This window comes from Ochotona princeps, chromosome 2, assembly GCF_030435755.1.
Source record: "Ochotona princeps isolate mOchPri1 chromosome 2, mOchPri1.hap1, whole genome shotgun sequence".
NCBI lineage: Eukaryota > Metazoa > Chordata > Mammalia > Lagomorpha > Ochotonidae > Ochotona > Ochotona princeps.
Window position 1 is genome coordinate 91,019,692 of NC_080833.1, and position 23,037 is coordinate 91,042,728.

Genomic DNA, 23,037 nt, shown 5'->3' on the forward strand with positions numbered 1-23,037 from the left:
GTTTTCAGCCTTGCAATCCTAACTCTTCCAACCTTCAAGAAGTAAACTGGGGGGTGCAAGATTTTGATTCTGCTCACTCTTCCCCTCCCCCTCGCTCTCTTCTCCCCACTCTCCCCTCCTTTCTCTTTGCCCTTCTCTGTTCTACCTTCAAAATACATGAGTAAATTTTTGAAATATTTACTGAAAAAATCTTCCAAAAAAAAAAAAAGCACCAGTGAGTAACTTCCTAGACAAAAAATCTTCACACCATTACACATATTAACCAAGGATTTCTCCAATTCATGGAAAGAACTTGTATTCAAGGTATCCAAATAAAGGGGAGAGCTGATTCTTCTGCAACATTTAGCCTCTTGCTCAGCCTAAACTTGATTCTAACTTGAAGAAAAACAAAACAGGGAAGGAAAAACCAGGCTTCCAGGGGAAGATCAAGTGACTATGTCTCTTCTCCCCATATTATCTTGATTCCAAAATAAAGAAAAAGACACAAACTCAGTAAGAACAATCACAAAACAGAAGATACAAGGAAGCCAGAGTCCAGGGGTGTTTCTCTCCCTCGGATTTGCATTTGCGGCAGATAGGGCAAGCACAACAGTTCTTGAAGAGTTTTGCTAAAACCTGTTTCCAAATCAGGTCTGTGGTCAGAAGGAGGGGCTTCTGAGCCAAGAGCAGGACAAAAGGATGGCAAGTGGTGCCTAACTTGGCTTGGAGTCTTTCAAGTTCAGCCCGGGACTCTTTCTTTCAGGGGGACACAAGTTGTATGTAGAGATTGAGGGAAGGCACTTGGAATTAGAAGAGCAGCATTCAGACAGGCTGAGGGTTGAACGCATATTCTCCAAAGAGGGGCAGGAACCCTCTGCACTAACAATGCTTTAAGAACATTACTTAGTGACGAATCAACCTATTCCACACCCTCAGTGTCAACACCAGCAGGGAATACTAGAAGGGAAAGAAAAAAGATTCAATGATAGAGTTTCGGCACAGTTTGTTGGCTATCAAAAGCTCCTTGAAAGTGTGAAATTTTTTGTGGAAATACATATTTGTAACAAAACTGTCTTGCTCAGGTTTCCAGCCTTATATCCATCATGGCTTAGTGGTGTTTACGCTGCTTCTGCACTGCTCCTGCCTCACAGTGCGGGCCTTCTTCCCAGTTCTTCTAGATGGCCCTCCACAGGGTCGCCCTGTCAAAGCTCCCCGCATTCTTCAGTGATCTAACAGATAAATCCTTCACGGACCACCCACACTGAGGTCATCCCTCAATCTTACAGCGCCTGGGCATGTCACGTATGTCATACACCATGTAAGCTTAGCCTGGTTGCATTCGTCTTTCCTCTTTCTTATGGGCAATATCCAAGTTCTTGCTATATATCCTGTGCAAATGTAATATGTATTCATAACCATTTTAGTTCTAAGTATACATCCTTCTTACTAACAACACTAACTTACAACACTATTCTTACTCACCCTCAACCTCTGATTATCTGGCTGAACCTGTGCTTTTCCTTATAGTCTCTGAAACCTCATCATCAACAATGAGAAATTTGATATGTATTTCATAGTCCGCAGGCCCTAATGAGTTAATGTACAGAAAACACAAGGCCACCAATGTTAGATGTTTAATGCTATTATTATTGCTATGCTATTATGTTACAGATCAAAGCATTTTCTAAAATTGCCAAGAATATTCTCATATGGGCAAATGTAGTGTCACACTGATGAAGAGGAATGTGGGACTTTCAAGTTTATTTCACATTTCTCATAGACAAAAAGTAAACAGGCACCTCTAACTTCAGCTTGACATCTTCTTTCGTTTTAGAAATGTAGTCTAGACTAGAGATGGCTGACTCCACTCCACTGCAGTACTGCCCGTAAATAACAAGCCTGAAAAGGAAAGAAAAAAAAGAAATATTAAGGCAAACAATATGAATGACTAGCAGAGGGAAAAGAGGAAGAACTTTGTTTTCTTTCAAGCCAGGACATAACTAAAGTGCACCAGGAATTCTTCCAAGTACATACCAAACATACAATTAAAAATAAACTATAAGGATGAACTCACAGCAAAACAGCTGATAATCTCCTACATTGTTAGGAGACACCTCAGTGGCAGTATTATGGACTTGTGAAAACTCACAAAGACACCCATTGTGAAACTAGGTGGGAGAACAATGGGGGAGCTGAAAGGGGGGGGGGGGGAGAAACTCCTGTGTCTATTGAATTGTCTTATAAATCAATAAAAAGCAAGAATCACTCCTACACATAGTAAGAAAATGACAGAATTTAGGATTTAGGGCTTCAAGTTTGAATAGAATTGATTCCATATACATTTTTACAGTACATAGGCATTATAAAGTTTATTAATTACTGTCAGTGTTATTTGAGCTAACAGACATGTCTCAGAAACAAAAGTAAGGTGGCTAGCATTGTGGGACAGCAGGTCAAACGCCCAATTATGTGGCCAATATCCCTCATTCAAGTATTAGTTCAAGTCCTGGCTGCCCGAACTCTTATCCAGCTCCTTGCAAAGGAACCTGAAAAGAATACAAGATGGTCCAAGTATTTCGGATCCTGCCACCTGGAAGATCATGCCTGTGGGTGCTCCTCAGTTTGGTCTGGTCCAGTCCTCTCTACTGTAGTCTTCTGGAAAGTGAACCATTGAATGCAAGCTCTCTCTCTCTCTCACATATACTATCTTCCAAATAATTAAATGTTCTTTTAAAATTAAAGGCTTTGCTTAACTGCCCATTAGAGATGCATTTTTCATTGCTTATTCATTCTCAAAACCAGTTATATTTTCTCCTACATTTCTGATGCAATCACTTACAACTTCACTTGTTATAACCCATCTTTTCCTTAGTACTTTCTAACAAAGGAACACGTATCATCTGAAAAATAGGAGTCATGGGCCTGAACCATGCTACACAGAAGATAACATGCAACAAGGATCAGAGCCCACTTTAGGACCTGGTTCTATAGTGATAAAGACATTTCACCAATAAGCTGGTGCTTTTAGGTTTCTTTTAACTCATTATTAAAGTTTGTCTAAAGGGTAATATAAAGCACCCCATGGTCAATATTACAAACTATATGGCCTGATTGAAAAATAGAATATTTTAGGTACATAGGTATATAAGGAACTCAACCTACATTGTATGAAATATACAATGGATCCTTTTATTTATTTTTGATAACATACATATAGACCTCAAACTACTACTCTGAAGTCAATAGTACCCTGGACAGTATGTAATGAAAATAGCTATCTATTAGCCATTTTAATATGACCCGTTTACAATCACTATAAATTCACATATACCCATATTTTGGTTTTATTTTAAGTGATATATGTGTGTCTAAATATAAATGTATATACATATATCTAATTGTATATAGTGATGGGGAGAGACAGGGTATTTGAATACACTTACATATCATGTATAGTTCAAATTAGGGTAAATATTTGTGTCTCCTCATTCATGACATTTATGTTTCCTAAGTGGAAAGACATTTCAAATCTTTTCTAATTTTCAAAACACACATACACACACACGCCATACTTAAACAACTCCACTATATTCCTTATATCCTATTGAACTAGAACTTAGTGCTTACTGATCAACCTCCCCCATCCCTCTCTGCACTCTACTCTCCAGTCTCAGGTAGCCACCATTCTACTCTCAATATCTATCAGATCCATTTCTTTGGATTCCACATGAGTCACAAAATTGAATGAGAAATTACCTTTCCTTGTAGTTAATGAAAACTTGATACAAGTTCTGATCATTTTTATTTACAATGGAATCATGAATCTCTTGCATTAAGTTCCGATGAAGTTTCACAAGTTCCTTAGAAAAGAAACAATGTAAAAGAATCAGAAACAAAAAAACATACTCTAAAGCCCAAATCCCATTGTTGCCAGACTTGCCGCTCAGTATATGCATGCACAATGTTTTCACATACAAAACAGCTAATATTAAAAATAGATATGAGAAAGAAGGGGGCAATGGGGAGTAAGATGTGGGGGGAGTAGGCAAAGGAAGATCATCTGGGTGGAGATGGGTTGGGGAAGAGGAAGAGAGGTCAAGTGTACAAGAAATTGCAGTTTCAGATCTGACTTGAAATTTCAGTCTCTTATGAAAAAAGAAATTATCTCAAGCTGTTAAGGGATAATTTATCCCTTGTATAAAAATATGTACAGCTTATTTTCACTTCACAGTCACTACAAGTTTTTAAATAAAACTATCCAAGTGCTTAATGTTTTATTGACAGGTTAAGTAATGATTCATGTCCTTGGGACACACATGTAGATTTTCACTTCGGTCAATTAGTGGTGTCCTGATGCTAAGCTAACAATTATCACACTGAATTACTTGAAACTAGACAACTAATAGCATAAATACAGAGCAAATAAATTGTACCAGACAGCTGACTAGAGCACTCAGAAGTCAGTACTTCACATTTCTCCTCTTAAGTGTTATTTAATGCCAGGCAGTAAACACATGGCCCAGCCAGAAATAACGACATCAAACCAAAGGCCCATTCTCCCATGATTACTTCCTGTGCACCTTTGAGTACACATGAATCCTACAGCATGCTCTTTCCCTAATAGTATAGAGATTAAAGATGTTTATGCCACCCACCCCTGTCATTTTATTGAAGGTGGAAAAGCATTAACAGCAGGGATCAGATGGGCTGCAAGCTTGATAGAGTGATCACATACATGTATGTGGTATAAGAACCCTATTTCCTAAACAAGTGCACTTTTTTGCTGAACCTGATACTGTAAGCATTTTCTTATTAGGTTACAAAATGAATGAAGATGTCTTTGGTAGACCAAACTCTGAGATAAAGACAGCTGGACAGAATTTACCAATTACTATTCATCAAGAATGAAACAGAATCAAAATACAAGGATCAGATGATCCAAGCAAGTCAATACAAAATATTTGTGAAATTAGAATGTGTGTGTGTATGTGAAGTGCAAAACCTGATTCCTAGGAATCTGATTGTCTAGTGTGACCTCATGTGGCACAGCATTTACCTTGCTTTCATATGTGTGTGTGAAAATATGCCTTTAGAACTGTAAGATAAGGTAGACCAACATCTGAAATGTTTATGTAAGTGTGATAAATTCATTCTCACATTTTATTAAACTAATTTGATAAATCACAGTGAAACAGCATATTTAAGAAATGGGAGTTAAGGTTGACACCACTGGAAACATGTCCCAAAGAGCAGATGCCAAGGTTGTGGAGGGAGGGAGGGAGGAAGGGAGGAGGAAAAAGCTGACTCCACCAGGGCAGTGCCTGCATAACAAAGCCCACCCAGTGGGACAGGAGAGCATAAACACAGCAAGCCCAGCAGACAAATATTTATGAGCACGAGGGAATTAATAATGACTGTGTAGCGGAGACTGACATGTCCAGATGTGAGGATACAGTGTAGTGTGCATCTCTATGTCTGGTTCAAGGATGGACTCCCAGTGAAATTGTTGGGTGTGTCTTGACAATGGGATGCTGGATTCTCTGCCATTGTTCATGCCCGCCATGATGGACTTACCACTGTTAATGAACTACACTGTTGTAATGATTGGGAGAACTCAATGTGTGTGGTGAGGGAGGGGTTTGTAGAAGGGGGTAGAAGAAATCCCTATGGAACTGTATCATAAAATGATAATACATGAAAATTTAAATAGGAAATTAAAAATACATACAGAAGAACATCAAACAGATGTGGGACCTACTATGAAAACGAGAATTCATAGAAAATACCAGTCTTAGCTAACACAGCTTAACTTACAGGAATGTTGATGAATATGGAATCAAATTCTGCAGGTGTCAGGAATCTTTTTAGTGGTGCCATGAAATACTATGAGGAGAGAAAAGGGAAATAATAAAGCACTATTCGCCCTATCTTATAAAATAATTTTCATCAACAAACACTTTCACAGTGAAATTCAATGTTAACTGCAGTAAATCAAAAAAGTAGAAGTTTCTGTCTTAAAGATTTAACACCCAAACATACGAAGAAACACAAAAACTATAGTTGAAGTAGAAAAAGCTTACACAATAAACGCCTCTGAAAGCAAAAAAGAGAACATTATTGGCTGAGTTGTCAAGTAATGGCAAAACTGTACAGATTAGAGGACTCACAAAATGTTCCTTAAAAGATTTTTGATGCTTATAGATTCCTAAGAATAACAATCTACTTACGTAATTATGAATCATCCCTTAAGATTCTTAGCTCCTGAGCTACCATATCTTGTTCAGCCTTAGCAATCTCAATATCTGGGTGGACGATGCTTCTGACAGCGGATATCTAGCAATCCTGCGTCTAATCATAGCTCAACTGCCAAACCTCCCTAAGATGTTGTCATTACCGACAATTACACACACTCGTTACACCTGATTCCAATCAACTCCCAGATCTCTCTCCTTGCTGTATCGTGCATTTAGTCAAGGAATTCTTCAACTCTACTAGATCTACCAATCCACTGACCCATCCCACATCCCTCATGTACCCTCCTTTCTGCCCATCTGCCTTCCTGGTACAGTCATCAGAAGTGCTTCCAAACCTGTATCCTATGCTTCCTACTTCCACTCTGCTTTCTCTCTCTCACACACACACACACACACACACACACACACACACACAGCGTAAAATTGCCACATGCATCTAGGAAGTATAAAGTATGATAACAGATAAGCTTTAATTACGACCACAAAGCTCAAATGAGCCTCTAATGTGTACAGTCTTATATTTCGCTGGTCAATTCTCCACTATATAGCTATTCTCTATCTTCCACTTTTGTCCTTAACCTCCTGAACTTTCTTTGTTCTAATTGTCATGGCCTCCAACCATAAAAGTCATCAAAGTGGCTTCAAACCTTTCTCCCTAAAAACATGCATATACTGTATGTCCTCACCAGACCCGATGCCTGCCTTCTACCCTTCTTTACCTGTTCTGCTCCAGCCACACTGGGCTACTGCTCTTTTCTGAAGCATCAGCTGAGCCCTTTCCCATCTGAGGGCCTTTCTCCTACAGACAATCTTCCCTGGGATGCTTTCACACTGACACCCTCAAGTCACGTAGCTGTCTGTCTTAAATGTGGTCTGATCACAGAACATTCTAGTATCATTCTCAATAAAATGACACCAATACCTCTGTACCATGCTCTCCTGACAGACTGACTTTGCTTCAGAAAAAAATGTAAGACACCTGGCCTGTCACTTTGGCATGTAAGGCTTACTTACACTTTCAAACAGTGCCATTCAGGCACGAAGAAATCGATAAATAGTGTGAGATGAGTGCATCTGTTTTCAGATCTTTAAATACAAACTAAAAACTGAATAAACTGAATAAACAGATTCGGTGAATTTGCTACACTAACAATAGAAGACAGTATTTCAGTATCAAAGATAACACGACGACTTACTTTTTCTATTGACTCCAAAGTTTCTGCATATTTTTCTTCTGTCTGCTTAATTTCTGCTAAGCAACAGCTTCGTACATCATTTTCTGGGCATTTCTACATTTAGAATTATCAGAACAAAATTAGTACTCCCTATAGTAGTAGGTAGAAAGAGATCAAAATCATGGCAAAATTTAACTTTGTATTCATTTTTTCTTTAATTTTTCTTAATATAAAGGGAACAGATTTCATAGATAAATTCTAAGGTGATAACCATACTTGTTTCCTTCATTCCTTCCATAAAACTTCCCTCCTTCTTTCCACTCTAATGAATCATGTAACTGAAAGATATGACTTAACTGATTTTATGCGCAGTATCTTGGGTGTTCTAAGTTTTTGACACAATGGAAGTTTTAGATGGTTAAAAGTAAGTTTCAATTCTTTTTTCAGAGAGATTTATTCCACCCATTCAAAGGCAAAATTAGAGAGTAGGGTCTAAAATTTTATTTTCATTTTAGTTGAATGACAAAGAGACCAGGTAGAGGGAGGGTTGAAAAAAGGGGAAAGGGGGAAAAGACATGGGTGTTGCAAGGGGGGGGGGGGGTGAGAGGCACTTCATTTTTTTTTTTTTTTGGTTTACTTCACAAATGCCCTCAAAAGTCAGAGGTAAGCATGGTTGAAGCTGGGAGCCAGAAATTTCATCTGGGTCTTCCAATTGAGTGGCAGGGACCCACGTATTTTTATTACCTGATACCTCCTGGTATATACATGGAGTTGAATGAGGAAGAGCAGATCTGGAACTCAGGTGTTCCAGTATGGTATATGGGTGGTTCAGGTGGTTACTTATGCAACTGAGTCCAACATCTCTGCTAAATACTTTTAATTGAAACAACTGTTCTGTAAGAATTGTAATACCTCTGGATATGCCACAAATGGTATAGGGTGATTTCTTTACATCTTTCTTTCCAAGTCCTATCTTCTAACTCTAACAATGCCAAAAAGGACATTAAATCTCAGGGATTGGCTCTTCTATTAGCACATTAAATCTCTGCCTGTGGCACCAACATCCCATCTGTGCACCAATTCAAATCCCGGCTCCTTTATTTCAACTCAGTTCCCTGCTGGTGGCCTGGGAAAGCAGCATAGGCTGGCCCAGGACCTTGGGCCACTGCATAGCACCTATATGGGAGACTCAGAAGAGGCTCTTGGCTTCAGATTGGCTCAGCTCCAGCAGTTGCAGCCATTTGGGGAGTGAACCAGTAGGTAGAAAATCTCTTCTATGTCTTTGGTTTTGTAACTCGGCCTTTCTGATAAAAATAAATCTTTAAAATGCTTAAGATTGGGAGTGGTAGAGATTAGTACTACAATCAAAGATTCTGGGATATGATGGAGTTGGGTTCAAGCACCAGTTTCATTGTTGCTGGCTTTGTAACTGTGAAGATGCTACACAGAGAGACCTGAGCTCTAATGAAATCTACATCGCCATTCACCTGACAAAAAGTCAGAGGTGGAGGCAGATATTAACAAAAGCCTAAGAGTATCAGTTACTGACTTGCACTCCAATCATAGATGAGAAAACAATTCTAAGTACTTATTTTTGAATGTTCCAGGTATACTAGTGGTAGATAAAACTGATAGTTCATTCATTATTACAATATAAGTTTCTGACATTTTAAAAAGCTAGCAGTCTTCTAATAAGAAAAAAGCACTGTTTCCCAACACTACACACCTGTGAGGAAATACTGTGTTCTCTAATTTTTTAAATATACTCCCGTTGTGTAAAGGAGTATTTACTTTCATAATTCATGATTCCTGTAAACACATTCTATTGCTACTCAGTCATTACTTAGCTAAGTGGAATGCCATTTTCTCTCAGGATTGTTTTCTTGCTAGTAAAATGAAAGGATTTTTCCAGAGACTTCTTATGCTTGTTTTGAACTATAAAACACTATGCATGTATCTCCAAATGTAGTAACAGTAAGTCCTGCTTGCATAGTTATTAGCAATCAGAGGCATCATAAAAATGACTATTCTGGCAGAGATTACATAAATAATCACATTAATTGATCCTTGAGGTAATTACTTTCCTAGTAAGATACCCAGAGTAAAAGAAAACAAAAGTCCTACGGGTTGGTGTGCCTCCTCTGCTTTCATTAAGTCCTCATAGACTTCCCCTCCTTCATCTTCCCCATACACACAGTCATAAAGATCTTCTTCATCTTCCACACGAGTTTCACTGAAACAAAACATAGCATTGAAAAGTTTTTACTATGCAGCAAATGCAATAACTAGAACTCATTGACTGAGTTTTAAAGACTTTTGAAGATAAAATGGAATTAATGAAATCAGTGAAAGATTTATATTACAATTCTCTCGACTTCAATGAGCATGATAGCAAACAACAGAAGTCAACACCAAGGCTTGGTAGCTACCACTTAACAGATGTTCTGTGTACAAGCACATAAACAACTCTTTCGCATATACATTCTAACACACCCAGCACTAATTATCTTATCAGGTATTCATTATTTTATCCATCTAAGAGGAGTAAGATGAGAAGCAAACTATTTGACTTGCCAAAGTCTATAGTCAATGGCACAGCAAACATTTAAAACCAAGCCTGTGTTATACTATGAATGTTGTAACAATTCTGCCATGTATCACCTCTTGTCTTTCAGATTACTATGTCAGTTTCATCATCTGTATTAAAGAGTATAAAGTACATGAGAGATAAGGAGTATCTAATAGTAATAAGTGGTCTTTTAAGAGTATCAGTTACTGAAGGGGTGTTATCAACTTCAGTTCTAGTGCTTTCCAGACCACGTCCCTTCAGGTTCATTCTGGGTAACTTCACTCACTCTGCTTTTATCTGATATGTGTTTTGCAAAGAGAAAGCCTGAAGGCCACAAGACATTTTTTAAAATCACATAACATCTTTGTCTTTTGGAAGTAAAAAATAATGATCCTTTCCAATGTTGAGTCAAATTTGTATTTATTTTCATTTTACATGAAAGCAAAAAGATTGGGTCATACAGGAGGTTTTCCATTCACTGTTTCATTTCCCCAGTGCCTGCAACATCCAGGGCTGGCCCAGGCTGACATCTAGAGCCCAGAACTCAATCCAAGTCTCTCATATGGGTGACAGGTAATCATTCATTTTATATATATATATATATACATATATATATATATTCATTTATTCTCCCATGGTGCTTATTAACAGGGAGTTGGGACTGGAAGCGAAGCCAGGGTTTGAATACACACATTCTAGTACAGAATGTGGGTTATGCTCACCTTACTCCCTACTTCAAGTTTCCCTGAGCACTTACGCTGCGGCTGACTGCTGCCCCTCATTGGATATTCTAAACCCTCCAGTAAAAACAGAACTAGATACACTTATTGTACTTCTGGTTGCTACTTTAAGTTTCTTGTTGTTATTGTTTCTTATTTTGTTCTGTTTGTTCAAGTCTGCAACAGGTGGCTTTTGACCAATAATCTCAAAGACTGAGATTAACTAGTAAGAATATATTGAAAGAAAGTTTTAGTATCTCTTAAAAACGAAGTTTAATTCCCGCAGAATCGGGACCCTTTAGCATCTATCCTGGGTCTCTACAGATGAAACACTATAAATTTGATGTGGACAAAAATAAAAACACCAACCAGAAACATCACTTGAAAATAGTGAAGAAAGAAGAGAACCAAGGACACTATTCAGCTTTGTCAACTTCCTTGTACTCCCATCTAGTGCCTTTCTCTCCAATACAGTAGAGAACAATGGCCTTCACAGTGGGAACCAGGCTCTTGTCTGTCTTCAGGTACACCCTTAGAAGTTAGAGCCCACAAAGATCAGAAAAAAACTGAGTCGAAAGCATTCTAGGGATAATGTCACAGTTGGAACTCAACCATGAGACAGAAAATGCAGGCTGTATTTCTGAAGACCATGAGCTTGAATTTCAGAGAAGTTAGAAGCCCAGGATTTCCTGCAAACGTAGCCAGAAATTGCATTGTTTCAGGATTTATCTTTACATCAATCCTTCCTACAGAACCAAGGGCAAGATAGGAGAAGGATAACAGTGCCTGGTGTAAGGCACCATCATTAGGGCTTAAAAAAAAATCAGTGCTACAAAGAGATAATAAACAATTCTTAAGTGCTTTTTAAAACAACACTTCAACATCATTCCAGATGCTATCCACCATGGGAACATGAGCTAGTTCTCCATCGCTGCGGTTTAATTGTATGTGGAAAGTTTTCAGAAGGGAGAAACATCAGTGTGCATCTGAGATCAGTGTAGGGAGTAAGAACCTGTTCTCCAAACTAAGAACATATGTGAGCAAAGCCCAACGATTGCTATTAACGAATGACATTTCCTTCAACAAGACTTAATTTTAAAATTCAACTTTCAAAATTTTAAAGTGTGATTACAGTAACAACATGGTAACATTGTGGTATTAAGGGACAGTGCCCATGACACAATGGGCACATAAGCACTCAAGTCCCTCTCTGGCTAACAGTCTAGAGAGCTCAAGGCCTGAAGTGTAACACATGGTTCTTACATGCAGTCTTGGATTATTCATTCATTCACTGAAGACCTACTCTGCCAGCTACTGTCTGAAGTGCTGCAAACCGTCATAGACAAGGTCAAGAAAATTCACCTTCTAAACAGGAAAGATACAACATACAAAACAATACAAACTTATTTCAGACAGTGATAAATATTGTTAAAAAATAAGACCAATTAAGGGCATGTGGCAATTTTGAGTCTTTAAGGAAGGCCTCTCTGTAGAGGGATATTTGAACAAAGACATGATTGGTGATGGGTCATCTACTGAGGCAGGAGAAGCAGCAGGCCTGAAGGTCCTACAGCAAGAACAAGGTCAGAACATCAAGTGCCATGGGATGGATGAATGCCAGTGATCCCAAGGAACTCCCCTCAGCAGAACAAGTGTGGTAGATTCCATAAAGCTCCCCTGAGCTGGATGAGTGCAGTGGGTCCACAGACCTCCCATGAGCTGGATGAGTGCAGTGAATCCCACAGACCTCCCCTGAGCTGGATGAGTGCAGTGGATCGCATAGACCTCCCCTGAGTTGGATGAGTGTGGTGGATCCCACACACCTCCCCTGAGCTGGATGAGCGCAGTGGACCCTAGGGACCTCCCCTCAGCTAGATGAGTGTGGAATGGATGAATGCAGAGGATGCCATGGACGTTTCCAGGAGCACAAATGATTCTTCAGTACAATTCTTTGTCATCAGCCTGCTCTACATTACCACTCCCTTTAGGTTTGAGGACCACGTTTTATATTTACTTGTAATCTACATGAAGCAATCAGCAGAACATCATCACTGGCAAGGATCCTTTGACTCTCCTGATAATTATGTATTTTTTATAAAGATTTTCTTATTTTTATTGCAAAGTCAGATATATAGAGAGGAGAGACAGAGAGGAAGATCTTCTGTCCGATGATTCACTCCCCAAGTGACCACAACAGCCAGAGCTGTGCTAGTCCAAAACCAGGAGCCAAGAACTTCCTCCAGGTTTCCCAGAACCCAAGGCTCTGGGCCGTCAACTGCTTTCCCAGGCCAGCGGCAGGGAGCTGGGTGGGAAGTAGAGCTGCCAGAATTAGAACCGGCGCCCATAACGGATCCCGGCGCGTTCAAGGCTAGGTCACAGCACTGGGCCCAATAATTATGTAATAAAGCCCAGAAGGATTCTCTGTTCAGAACCACCACCATCTACCCAACCGTCATGGAATAACTCCAGCCTGCATTTAGTCTCCCTCTTCCTTTTAGTTACAAAACACTACGTGTCCTACCCTCCTCCAATGGTGGATACCATTTCTTTTCAACTGTTCCATAACCAACTTCAGTTTCACATATTATTATTATGCCTGTCAGGAATTCTCATGTTGTACTTCATTGCAGCATGCCTTAACCCTTCACAGGGACACACACAAACAAAATAAAACTTAAGCATGTTTTCTTGTGATGCCTTCCAATCCCAGGTTAAGGTTAATTCTCACATATCATAATCACACTGAGCTATGTTTCCCTGCAGAGAACCTACTGAACATCCACAGCTGATATTCATCAGATACAAAAATTGATACTGATTTAATTGTGCTAAAAATGCTCAACATACTCTATTAAGTCAGGAAGGCCTTTGTAGATGTCTTCATCATTAATGCTTTCTTCTGTTGGGAAGGGCCTAGAAGGAGAAAAAAATGGGTAAATGAACAATAATAATAATAATAATAATAATGCTGAGCACTTACCTGTGACTCAAAACACAGGCATGTTCATGGCCAGGATAGGGGGATGAGTCACTGTGTCCCCAGCAATGTCCAGGGTTTCCCCGTAGGCACTGGCCCATGGCCCTGTGTCTGCTATCCTGAATCCTGCGCATCACTGCCATCTAGTCAGGGTCTGCACTGCTGCTGGGGATATCATAATGTGACATCTGAATTCCTCCTGGCACACACCCAAAGGGTCACCCCATAACACTGACCCACAACACCCCAATTCAGATGACAAGCGATGGTGTGTGAGCACTAGTGTTCTGTCTTCAGCTATGGGATTTTGATGACAATCATGCTTGCACAACGAAAATGAAGAAAAACAAAAACCCTGTGCCTTCTATATACTATATACAACATAACTATAGTCAGACTTAAAAAAAAAGTCAAGCTGGTTTTCTAAAATTTTCCTTGGTTGGAAAAATGAATCAACCAAATCTCAGAGATCATGATACAATCTGTCTCCTGTTCAATAAAATCATACTTCAACGTATCCCCCATTCCTCATGCTTAGTTTGTTTGTAGCATGATACTACGGATTTTTTTCATAATGCCAATATTGTGCCTTCAATTTCGTTCCTAACAAAATCTTAGGAATCATACCACTGTACCAAAGTTTTGCAATTTCTTTATAGGTGATCAAGATGCCACATGTTTCATAAAAACAGGCAGTCCTGCAATAATGTATCAGTATAGGTGGATGCCGGGAGAGCAGAGACCTCAGGGAAGGCCAGGGGCAGGAGTGTGAACACTGGCAGTGAACACAGGCTCACACTCCTGCTGCTGCTTGCTTGTGGGGAGCGAGGGAAGGCGTGGAGTCACTGAAGCCGGAGAGTGCCTGCTGATTGTGCACTCTAGGGCAGCTGGAAATGCACCCACATTGTGTGCTTGTCTAGTCAGCAGAGGCCAGAGAAGTGCCAAACAGTGAAGTCCGTTGTGCACAGAACAGCAATGGGAACACATTCACCCTGAGTTAACAGTCCTGTGGTCAGAGGTGGAATGAAACCCCAAGAGTCAGTTGCTGCATTACTGGACCCACATCAGCCTGTGAGCGCCATCTGCTGCTAAAGCAGGGACACAGTAAGTCTCCTAGTGAATCAACAGCCTTCCAGGCTACAGACAGGAGTATCAGAAAACACCAGCAAACCATCAGAGGTAGAATTTCACAGCCATGAGAAAGCCCACAGATCTGAAAGATCATGGTAAAAAGTAGAAAAATAGCGAACACCTTAGAAGAGGGGGGCCAGTCCTCCCTCAAAAATAAACAAAGGATCACTTCAATCCTAGAGCTGCAGGACAAAGATGCTTAGGAGCTTCCAGACAGAAATACAAAATATCATGAAACTTTTCAGAGACAAAGAAAAATGTTGGGAAGAACTTATGTAATTTAAGAATATCATTATCACAGAGACAAAACAGGTCCAAACTGAAATACTAGGGCAAAAAAATACAACAGAAAGGTTAAACAACAGAATGAATGCCACATGAGAAAGAAAATCAGAGGTGGAAGGCAACCAAGTGGAGAGCATAAAACTAGTCAGGTATGTAGAAGAAAACCTGAAAGCAAAAACTTTTATCCAAGAAATGAATGAAAACATCAAAATATCAAATGTTAGACTCATAGGAATTCCTGAAGGAGTAGAAAGAGTCAGGATTGCAGGACGTATTCAATGAAATTAAAAAGAGAACTTCCCTAATAGTGGGAACTTAAGGAAAAGTTACTACAGGAAGGGCAGAGAACACCAATCAGATTAGATCCAAAAAGATCCTCACCCAGACACATTGTGGTCAAACTTCCCTCAACTGAACAAAGAATATTGAACCAAACAAAAAAAAGCATGCAACATTCAGAGGAAAACCAATCAGAATCACTGTTGACTTCTCAGAAGAGATCCTTCAAGCAAAAAGAGAATGGAGTAGCATTTTCCAGATCCTAAAACAGAAAAACTGTCAACCTAGGATAATATATACAGCTAAGCTCTCACTTGTATTTGAAAATAAAAAATATTCTCATAGTAAAGAGAAGTTGGAAGAATATGCCAACACTAAGCCAACCCGAAAAACACTGCTCAGGAAGGTGAAGTCAGAAAGAAAGGAAGTTAATCAGGCCCAGCACCAATAGCATAGTGGTTAAAGTCCTCACCTTGCACGTGCCAGGATCCCATATGGGAACCGGTTCTAATCCTGGCAGCCCCGCTTCCCATCCAGATCCATGCTTGTGGCCTGGGAAAGCAGTCGAGGATTGCCCAAAGCCTTGGGACCCTGCAGCTGCATGGGAGACCTGGAAGAGCTTGTGGCTGCTGGCTTTGGATTGGCTCAGCTCCAGCCGTTGTGGCCACTTGGGGAATGAACCATCAGACAGAAGATCTTCCGCTGTCTCTCCTCCTCTGTGTATTATCTGCTTTTCCAATAAAAATAAATCTTTAAAAAAAAGTTAATCACAATCAATGATTGAAAAGGAGATCTTCCCAATCAAGCCCACAAAAGAAACCAAAATTAAACAAAGACTACAACACACACACACACACACATGAAAGGACTAAATCATAACCTTTCAGTTATAACTCTGAACACAAATGGCCTAAACTCATCAGTCCAAAGACATAGATTAACAGAATGGATCAAAAAATGGGACCCACCTATCTGTTGGCTACAAGAGACATCTAATCAACAAAGATGCAAAGAAAGTGAGATGATGGAAAAGGCCATTTTACACCAATGGAAAGGACAAAACTGGTGTAGCTGTTGTAATCTGAGATGATATGGACTTCACTGTGAAAAATATTAAAAGAGATAAAGAGGGACCCTATATCATAAAGCGAGCCATCCACCAGAAGAAATAATAAACGTTACATGCCAAACATAGGAGCTTCTACCTGTAGGAAACAATTATTGATGAACTTAAGGGGAGACATAGATGCTAATATAAAACCTTAACACCTTAACACCCCATTAACTCCAATAGATAGGTCAACAAGACAAACTCAGCAAAGAAACAGAACTCACACGGAAAATAGAACTGGACTTAATAGATTTATACAGAACCTTCCATCCAGCACACACAGAATATACATTTTTTTCCAGCTGTACATGGCACCTTCTCCAGGATCGGCCACATGAGGGCACAAAACAAGTCTCAGTGACTTAAAAGACTTGAAAAAAACCTGAAATTATACCATGCATCTTTCCAAATCACCACAGAATGACACTAGATATCAATAAATCAAAACACCAAGAAATTCGTAAACTCTTGGCAGATGAACAAGATGCTTCTGAACGGACAATGGGTCAGAGAATAAATTTAAAAACAAAAAACATTTCTTGAAACCAATGAAGATCCATACACAAATACCAAAACTTGTGCGATACCACCAAAGCAGTGTTAAAAGGTAAACTTGTCACAACTGGAGCTTATGTCAACAACAACAAAAAAAAATAAATGAGCTAAGTACACTCCTGAAAGAACTAAAGAAATAGTAAAATAACCCCAAAAACAGGACATAAGAAATAATCAAAATAAGAAGAAGATAAAACAAATAGTAATCAAAAGAACACACAAAATCAATGAATCAAAAAGTTGGTTCTCTGAGAAAATAAAATAGACATCCCACTGAGCCAACTAAGAAAGAAAAAGCAGGAGACAACAAGAATCAATAGTTTCAAAGATAAAGGGAACATTACAACAGACTGCAGCCATAGATAGAAAATAATTATAAATTACTACAAACAACTATATGCCAACAAATCCTAAGACCTCCATGAAACAAATTCCTGGACTTCCACCATCTACCACAACTTAGTCACAAAGCAAACTTATAATGGAGGTAGAGACTGAATCAGTAATTCAATCTCTCCCAACAAGGAAAAGCCCAGGTCCAGATGGTTCCACTTGGAATTCTACAAAGCATTCCAAGTGGAGCTGACTTCAATTCTCTATAAACTCCTCAAAACACTAAAGGGATGGGGGCAATTCTTTCAAACTCATTCTCTGTAGCCATCACCACCTTAAAACCAAAACTGGATAGACAATCAACAGTGATAAAACTACAGATCGATATTCCTGATGAATATATACACTAAGATCTTATAAAATACTAGCCAACAGAATACAAAAATACATCAGATTATTCATCGGACTAAGTGGGGTTAATTCCAAGCATGCAGAGATGCTTCAACATTCACATATCTATAAATGTGATACATCACATAAAAAATTGACAAGAATCATATGATAGCTTCAATAACTGCAGAAAAAGCTTTTGATAAAATCCAACATGACTTCATGCTAAAAACTCCAAGACTGGCATAGAAGAAACAATTCACAACATAATCAAAGCAATATATGAAAAACCCAATGCCAGCATTTTACTGAATGAGGCAAGTTTGGAAGCCTTCCCACTACAATCTAGAACCATACAAGGATGTCTACTATCACCACTGCTATTAGACAAGAAAAAAAATTCAAAGGAATTCAAATTGGAAATGAGGAAGTCAAGCTAGCTCTGCAGAGGACATGATTCTATACATTGGATAACTAAGAGGCCCAATAAAGAGATTGCTAGAATTTACAGGAGAGTTCGGTGAAGTGGCAGGGTACAAAATCAATTAACAGAAATCAACATTCATAGTGTATGCAAACAACTGGTGGAAAAAGAACTAACCAGATAGTACCCTTCAAAATAACAAGAAAACAAAACACCTGGGAATAAACCTAAAAAAAGATGTGGAAGATCTATGAGGAAAACTACAAAACATTAAAAAATAGAAAACTTCAAAAACTGGAAAAACATACCATGTTCCTCGATGGGCAGAGTCACCATCATCAAAATGTCCCTATTACCAAAAGCAATATACATTCAATGCAATTGCAATCAAAATACCAAGAACATTGTTCACAGAGCTGGAAAAAAATTATAGAAAGGTTCATCTGAAAACAAAACCACCAACAGCCAAAACCATTCTGAAGAACAACCTAGCATGGGGGATCCCAATTCCAGACCTTCGGACATATTATAGGTGGTAATTATCAAAACAGCCTGGTACTGGCACAGAAACAGAGAATAAGACCAAAGGAATAGAATAGAAACCTCAGAAGAGAACCCACTCGTGTACAGCCATATGTCAAATACAAGGATCTTTCCTGTGAATTCTACCTTATTGCACTTCCTAATTATTTGTACCTTTTGTAATAAACCTTGTGATATAATCCATTAATCAATCATCCATAAGAGACTGATGGCTTGTAATAAAAATTCTCAGTGCTAAAGAAGTGCCTGAAATATAAATATGTATCAGAATAAAAAATTAAATAATCAATAAATAGACTTGAAGGCAGCATTTCAGGCTCGTTAATTAACCAGTTGACCCACTGGATGGATTAACTTAACACTAAGGCAACAGTGGAACATACAGTTTTCAAATAAATCCAAGCATAAAAGAAAAGTTTTAAAATCATTTTAAAATAAATCTAGACACATGCTATTATGCTTCTGTAGAAATACAAGTACATTATAGAAAAGTATAGTCCACTATGGAAAACACAGATAAGAAAGATTAAGGGAAAAAAAAACCCAACATATCCCTACAGAAGCAAGAGTATATAAATATATAAAAACTGGAAAATCCTTTTAAAAATCTGCTTAAATATAAAATAAAAGCATACATTGAAATGCAAAAATATTCATGAACTGAAAAGCAAAACGGTTTATCTAGTCTACGCTTCATTGTTGTAGAAAGCAGATATCCACGGCTCATTTCTTTAAGATTTATTTATTTTTAAAGTCAAAGTTACAGAGAGAGTTGGAGACACAAAAGAAATCTTCCACTTTAGCCAAGATGGCCACAATGGCTTGAATTATTTGAATACTTTTGGCCAGATTGAAGTGAGAAGCCAGGAGATTCAACTGGGTCTCTAATGTGGGTAGCACAGAATCAAACACTTGGGCCATCCTCCACTACTTTCCCAGCCCATTAACAGGGAACTGGATCAGAAGTAGAACAACTGGGATTCAGACCAACAACCATAAAGAATGTCAGTGTTGCAGGCCATGGCTTTACCTACTGTGCCATAACACCAGCACCTCACTGCTCATTTCTGAGTGAGGGTCAGCAGGATGTGCTCCCTGAAGTTACTGTGCTTTGTATCCTTGGGTTATGCATGGCCTGCTCAGTGCTCAGGACTATATAAGGCCACCTTGGATCCTCTCTCCCAGCACAAATATGAACAGGACTGAGGAAAATGGAAACATAGGCAGAGAGAAAGGCACACAGAATCACTGTGATGGCTACAGACTGGAATGTGGAGCCCTGAGAAATAAAACACTCTTTCCAGGAAGCCTAGCTGAGTAGCTACAAACACTGTTTTTACCTCCTAATGCTACTTAGTGTTTTGCTGATTGAGCTAACTCAAGTATGTAGTATTTCAAAGAGAAAACACAACATTAAAAGAAATTTTTATTTTTATCCACTGCATAATTGTCCATTGCAAAGAGATTAATAATTTATTTAGCATATTCCAAGTTTTTAATTCATTACCCAAACCTCAAACCTCAATACTCATCCCTATAAAGTTATTTGTCTTTAAGTTCCTAAAAGTTGTGAGTTATTGTTATGGTTATTTCTACAGTATAACAATGTCTTAAAATATTTATTACTTTTGCACCTGTTTCTCATAATAAGTGATATGCACAGGAATGCTGGAGGTAGTCTTTGAAAGAACTAAATGATTTAATCATGTTTAGCCAGCGTATCTTAGTGGACTAAGAGTTCTGACTTGCTCAATACATTTTAAATAGATACTGGGTATTTATGTAACAAGCATTTTTCTGGAGTGAAATACGCTTTACCACGCACATTGTAATCATAAAATAGCCGGACATGAAACTGATAGAACACAGGAACCACAAAGAAGTGAGCTTACCTGATTCCTGTAGCCAATGCTATAGGTGTGCGTGAAAGTCGGGATAATGTTTCTATAACCTAAGAAAGAATAAAAAATATTAATTAGATTTGTACGTGGGCTAAGATGTCTTTTTCCCCTAAACAGTAGCTTTCCATTGTACTGTTAACAACAGCATGAGATGCAAACTTGCAGATGCCACAGAGAGAATGGGAAGATCAGCGATTCAGTTCTCTTAACCTTATTACTTGAAGCTTCGGAGCTGTTACTAAAACAAGGAGTTAGAATCCATAACCCCAAACACCTGGTATCTCCGCCTCTATGGAATCAGAGATACTCAAAAACGCTGCATTCTGCAACCAGCTAGCTGCTAGCAATATGAGGCTACTAGAAACAAAACATTCCTCCATTTTTTGATTCCTCATGTTTTAATGGCTCTGGAGCCACTTGTGGGTATTTTATCAGACGGGCTGAACATCACAAAACACTCCACTGGACCGGGCAGCTAGATGGTAGAGTACTTTAGAGTATGAGCTCCTAAGCCAGACCATGTGAGTTCAAATCAAGGCTTTATCACTTTTTAGCCCAGGAGCTTTCAGAAAGCTGGAAAGGGTTTAATTTCTTCATCTTGATAATGCTTAAAATATTAGGCTATGATCATCAGCATATTGTCAGACTAAAATGATAAATGTAAAATATTTAACTATGCACATTCTAGATAGATGCTAAATTTAAGTAGCTTATTGTTAGCATTGGTGTCCACAATTTTATCCGTGCTTTAATCTCTCATGCCTGAGATCAATTCACCTAAAGATGTAGAAAGCCAATGACCTAACATGTATTATTTTCGAAATGCTTTTATAGCAGGCAGAACTTATCCAAACATTCAAAATTAAACAGTAAAAAATTTAGAATTTCTACTTCAAGCCTTCTTCAGAATCAGAAAAAAGAGGAGGAAAAGGCAAAAACCCATCTCTGAGCTTAGACGCTTCAGTTCAAAGGTAAAAGCACCAAAGCCACGCCTCCATGTAGAAGGCTCACCTGGGGTTATCCACACACACACTTCTCCCTGCCCTGCTGTAGGGAGCAGCATAGTGCCTCAGTCAGATGCTCAACACAGCCATGTGATAAGTCACTGTTTGCACCATCCACAACTCTTACCAGATTTCTTGGGTTTGAGTTCTAGCTGCTCTACCTCCAATCCAGCTTCCTACTAATGCACAGGCTGGGAGACATCACCATGGAGGTGATCTGGTTTCAGGGCGACTCTCTTGGTTTTAATTGGCCAAGCCTGCTATGAGCATTTACGGAGTGAAACAAAACTGTGAAGATCTGACTCTGTCTTTTACATGAACTGAAAAATCAATACATGAAATTTCAAGGAAATTCACATGTCTTACTAGCTTTCAGCAAAGCTCACCTCCATCAGCCTCTGGGAAACACAGACCATACGCAGGCAGCATTAGCTTAACCCCTTATGCTACAATGCTGATTCCCTTCATGCAGCCATTGAAAGCATTAAATAATGTATGCTCATCCAATACTTGAGAAAGCACCAACTCTCATTGCATAAAAAACGCTGTTTTCTGTAAATTTTCAGTTGAATTATAGGGCGACAGACACTAGAAATGTATTCTTTTAAAACAGGAGACACGGTGGACTTTAAGTTTTTGCATCACACAGAAAAGGACAAGTGAGATACAGGTTAATTACCAAAATTTAATCATTCTACAATAAATGTCTCTGAAGGCATGGTGCACATAATGTGATTAAAAAACAATTTTTAAACATTAGGTTAATATACACACTAGATGAGGCAGCAAAACTCTAGATTTCAAAGGGTTAACTGGAACAAGCGAAATTTGAGCTAAGTGAACTAAATTAGGGACCCTGATGTTTACACTGCAGCCCTGGCCTCATGCTGTGACCTCAGAAAGGGGAATATATATTATATATATATACACATTCAAATGAAAGCTGCTCTTCAATTTCATCCTGGTTAGCAGTGTTGAATAACTGACTGAAACAAGAAACGTTCAGCTGAAACGTCAGATGAGATAATTCTTCCAAGTGAAGACGGAGCACATTCAGTGAGTCTGTAAATTCAGACGATCACACAGGAGCAAATGCTGACAAGTTCACCACAACAAACATTCAAAATAAAAAAAAATCATTTCCAGAAATTCAAACAGTATACACCACTGGGTGAAAGGATGAGTTTCAGGAATGCCTGGAAGGATTTGTGGAGTTTCAGCACGTCCCTCACCCTGACAAGGCACTCCTGTAAGCTACAGAGTGAGGTCAGTCTGAGTCTGCTCTGCACACTGGTCCCAGCATTATCACAGCTTAAGAACAAGAAAAACTGCCATGGATTTATTATCTCCGTATACTGTATTACTATTTTTTTATGTATGTTAGCTGCAATGTATTTTATTCCTTGGG

General features: G+C 38.8%; 1 protein-coding gene across 2 annotated transcripts in view; it reads right to left on the bottom strand.

Annotated features, from left to right (window-relative positions):
* Positions 1-23,037, bottom strand: part of VAV3 (vav guanine nucleotide exchange factor 3) — a 371,921-nt gene that overhangs the window by 181,707 nt on the left and 167,177 nt on the right. For both annotated transcript variants that reach the window (XM_004581990.2, XM_058659743.1), the window contains exons 3-9: positions 20,617-20,675; positions 13,544-13,609; positions 9,533-9,641; positions 7,430-7,522; positions 5,794-5,862; positions 3,736-3,839; positions 1,779-1,878 (exon numbers count right to left, since the gene is read on the bottom strand). In XM_004581990.2, coding sequence (XP_004582047.2) covers positions 1,779-1,878; positions 3,736-3,839; positions 5,794-5,862; positions 7,430-7,522; positions 9,533-9,641; positions 13,544-13,609; positions 20,617-20,675 — 600 coding nt within the window. The remainder of the gene's footprint in view (positions 1-1,778; positions 1,879-3,735; positions 3,840-5,793; positions 5,863-7,429; positions 7,523-9,532; positions 9,642-13,543; positions 13,610-20,616; positions 20,676-23,037) is intronic.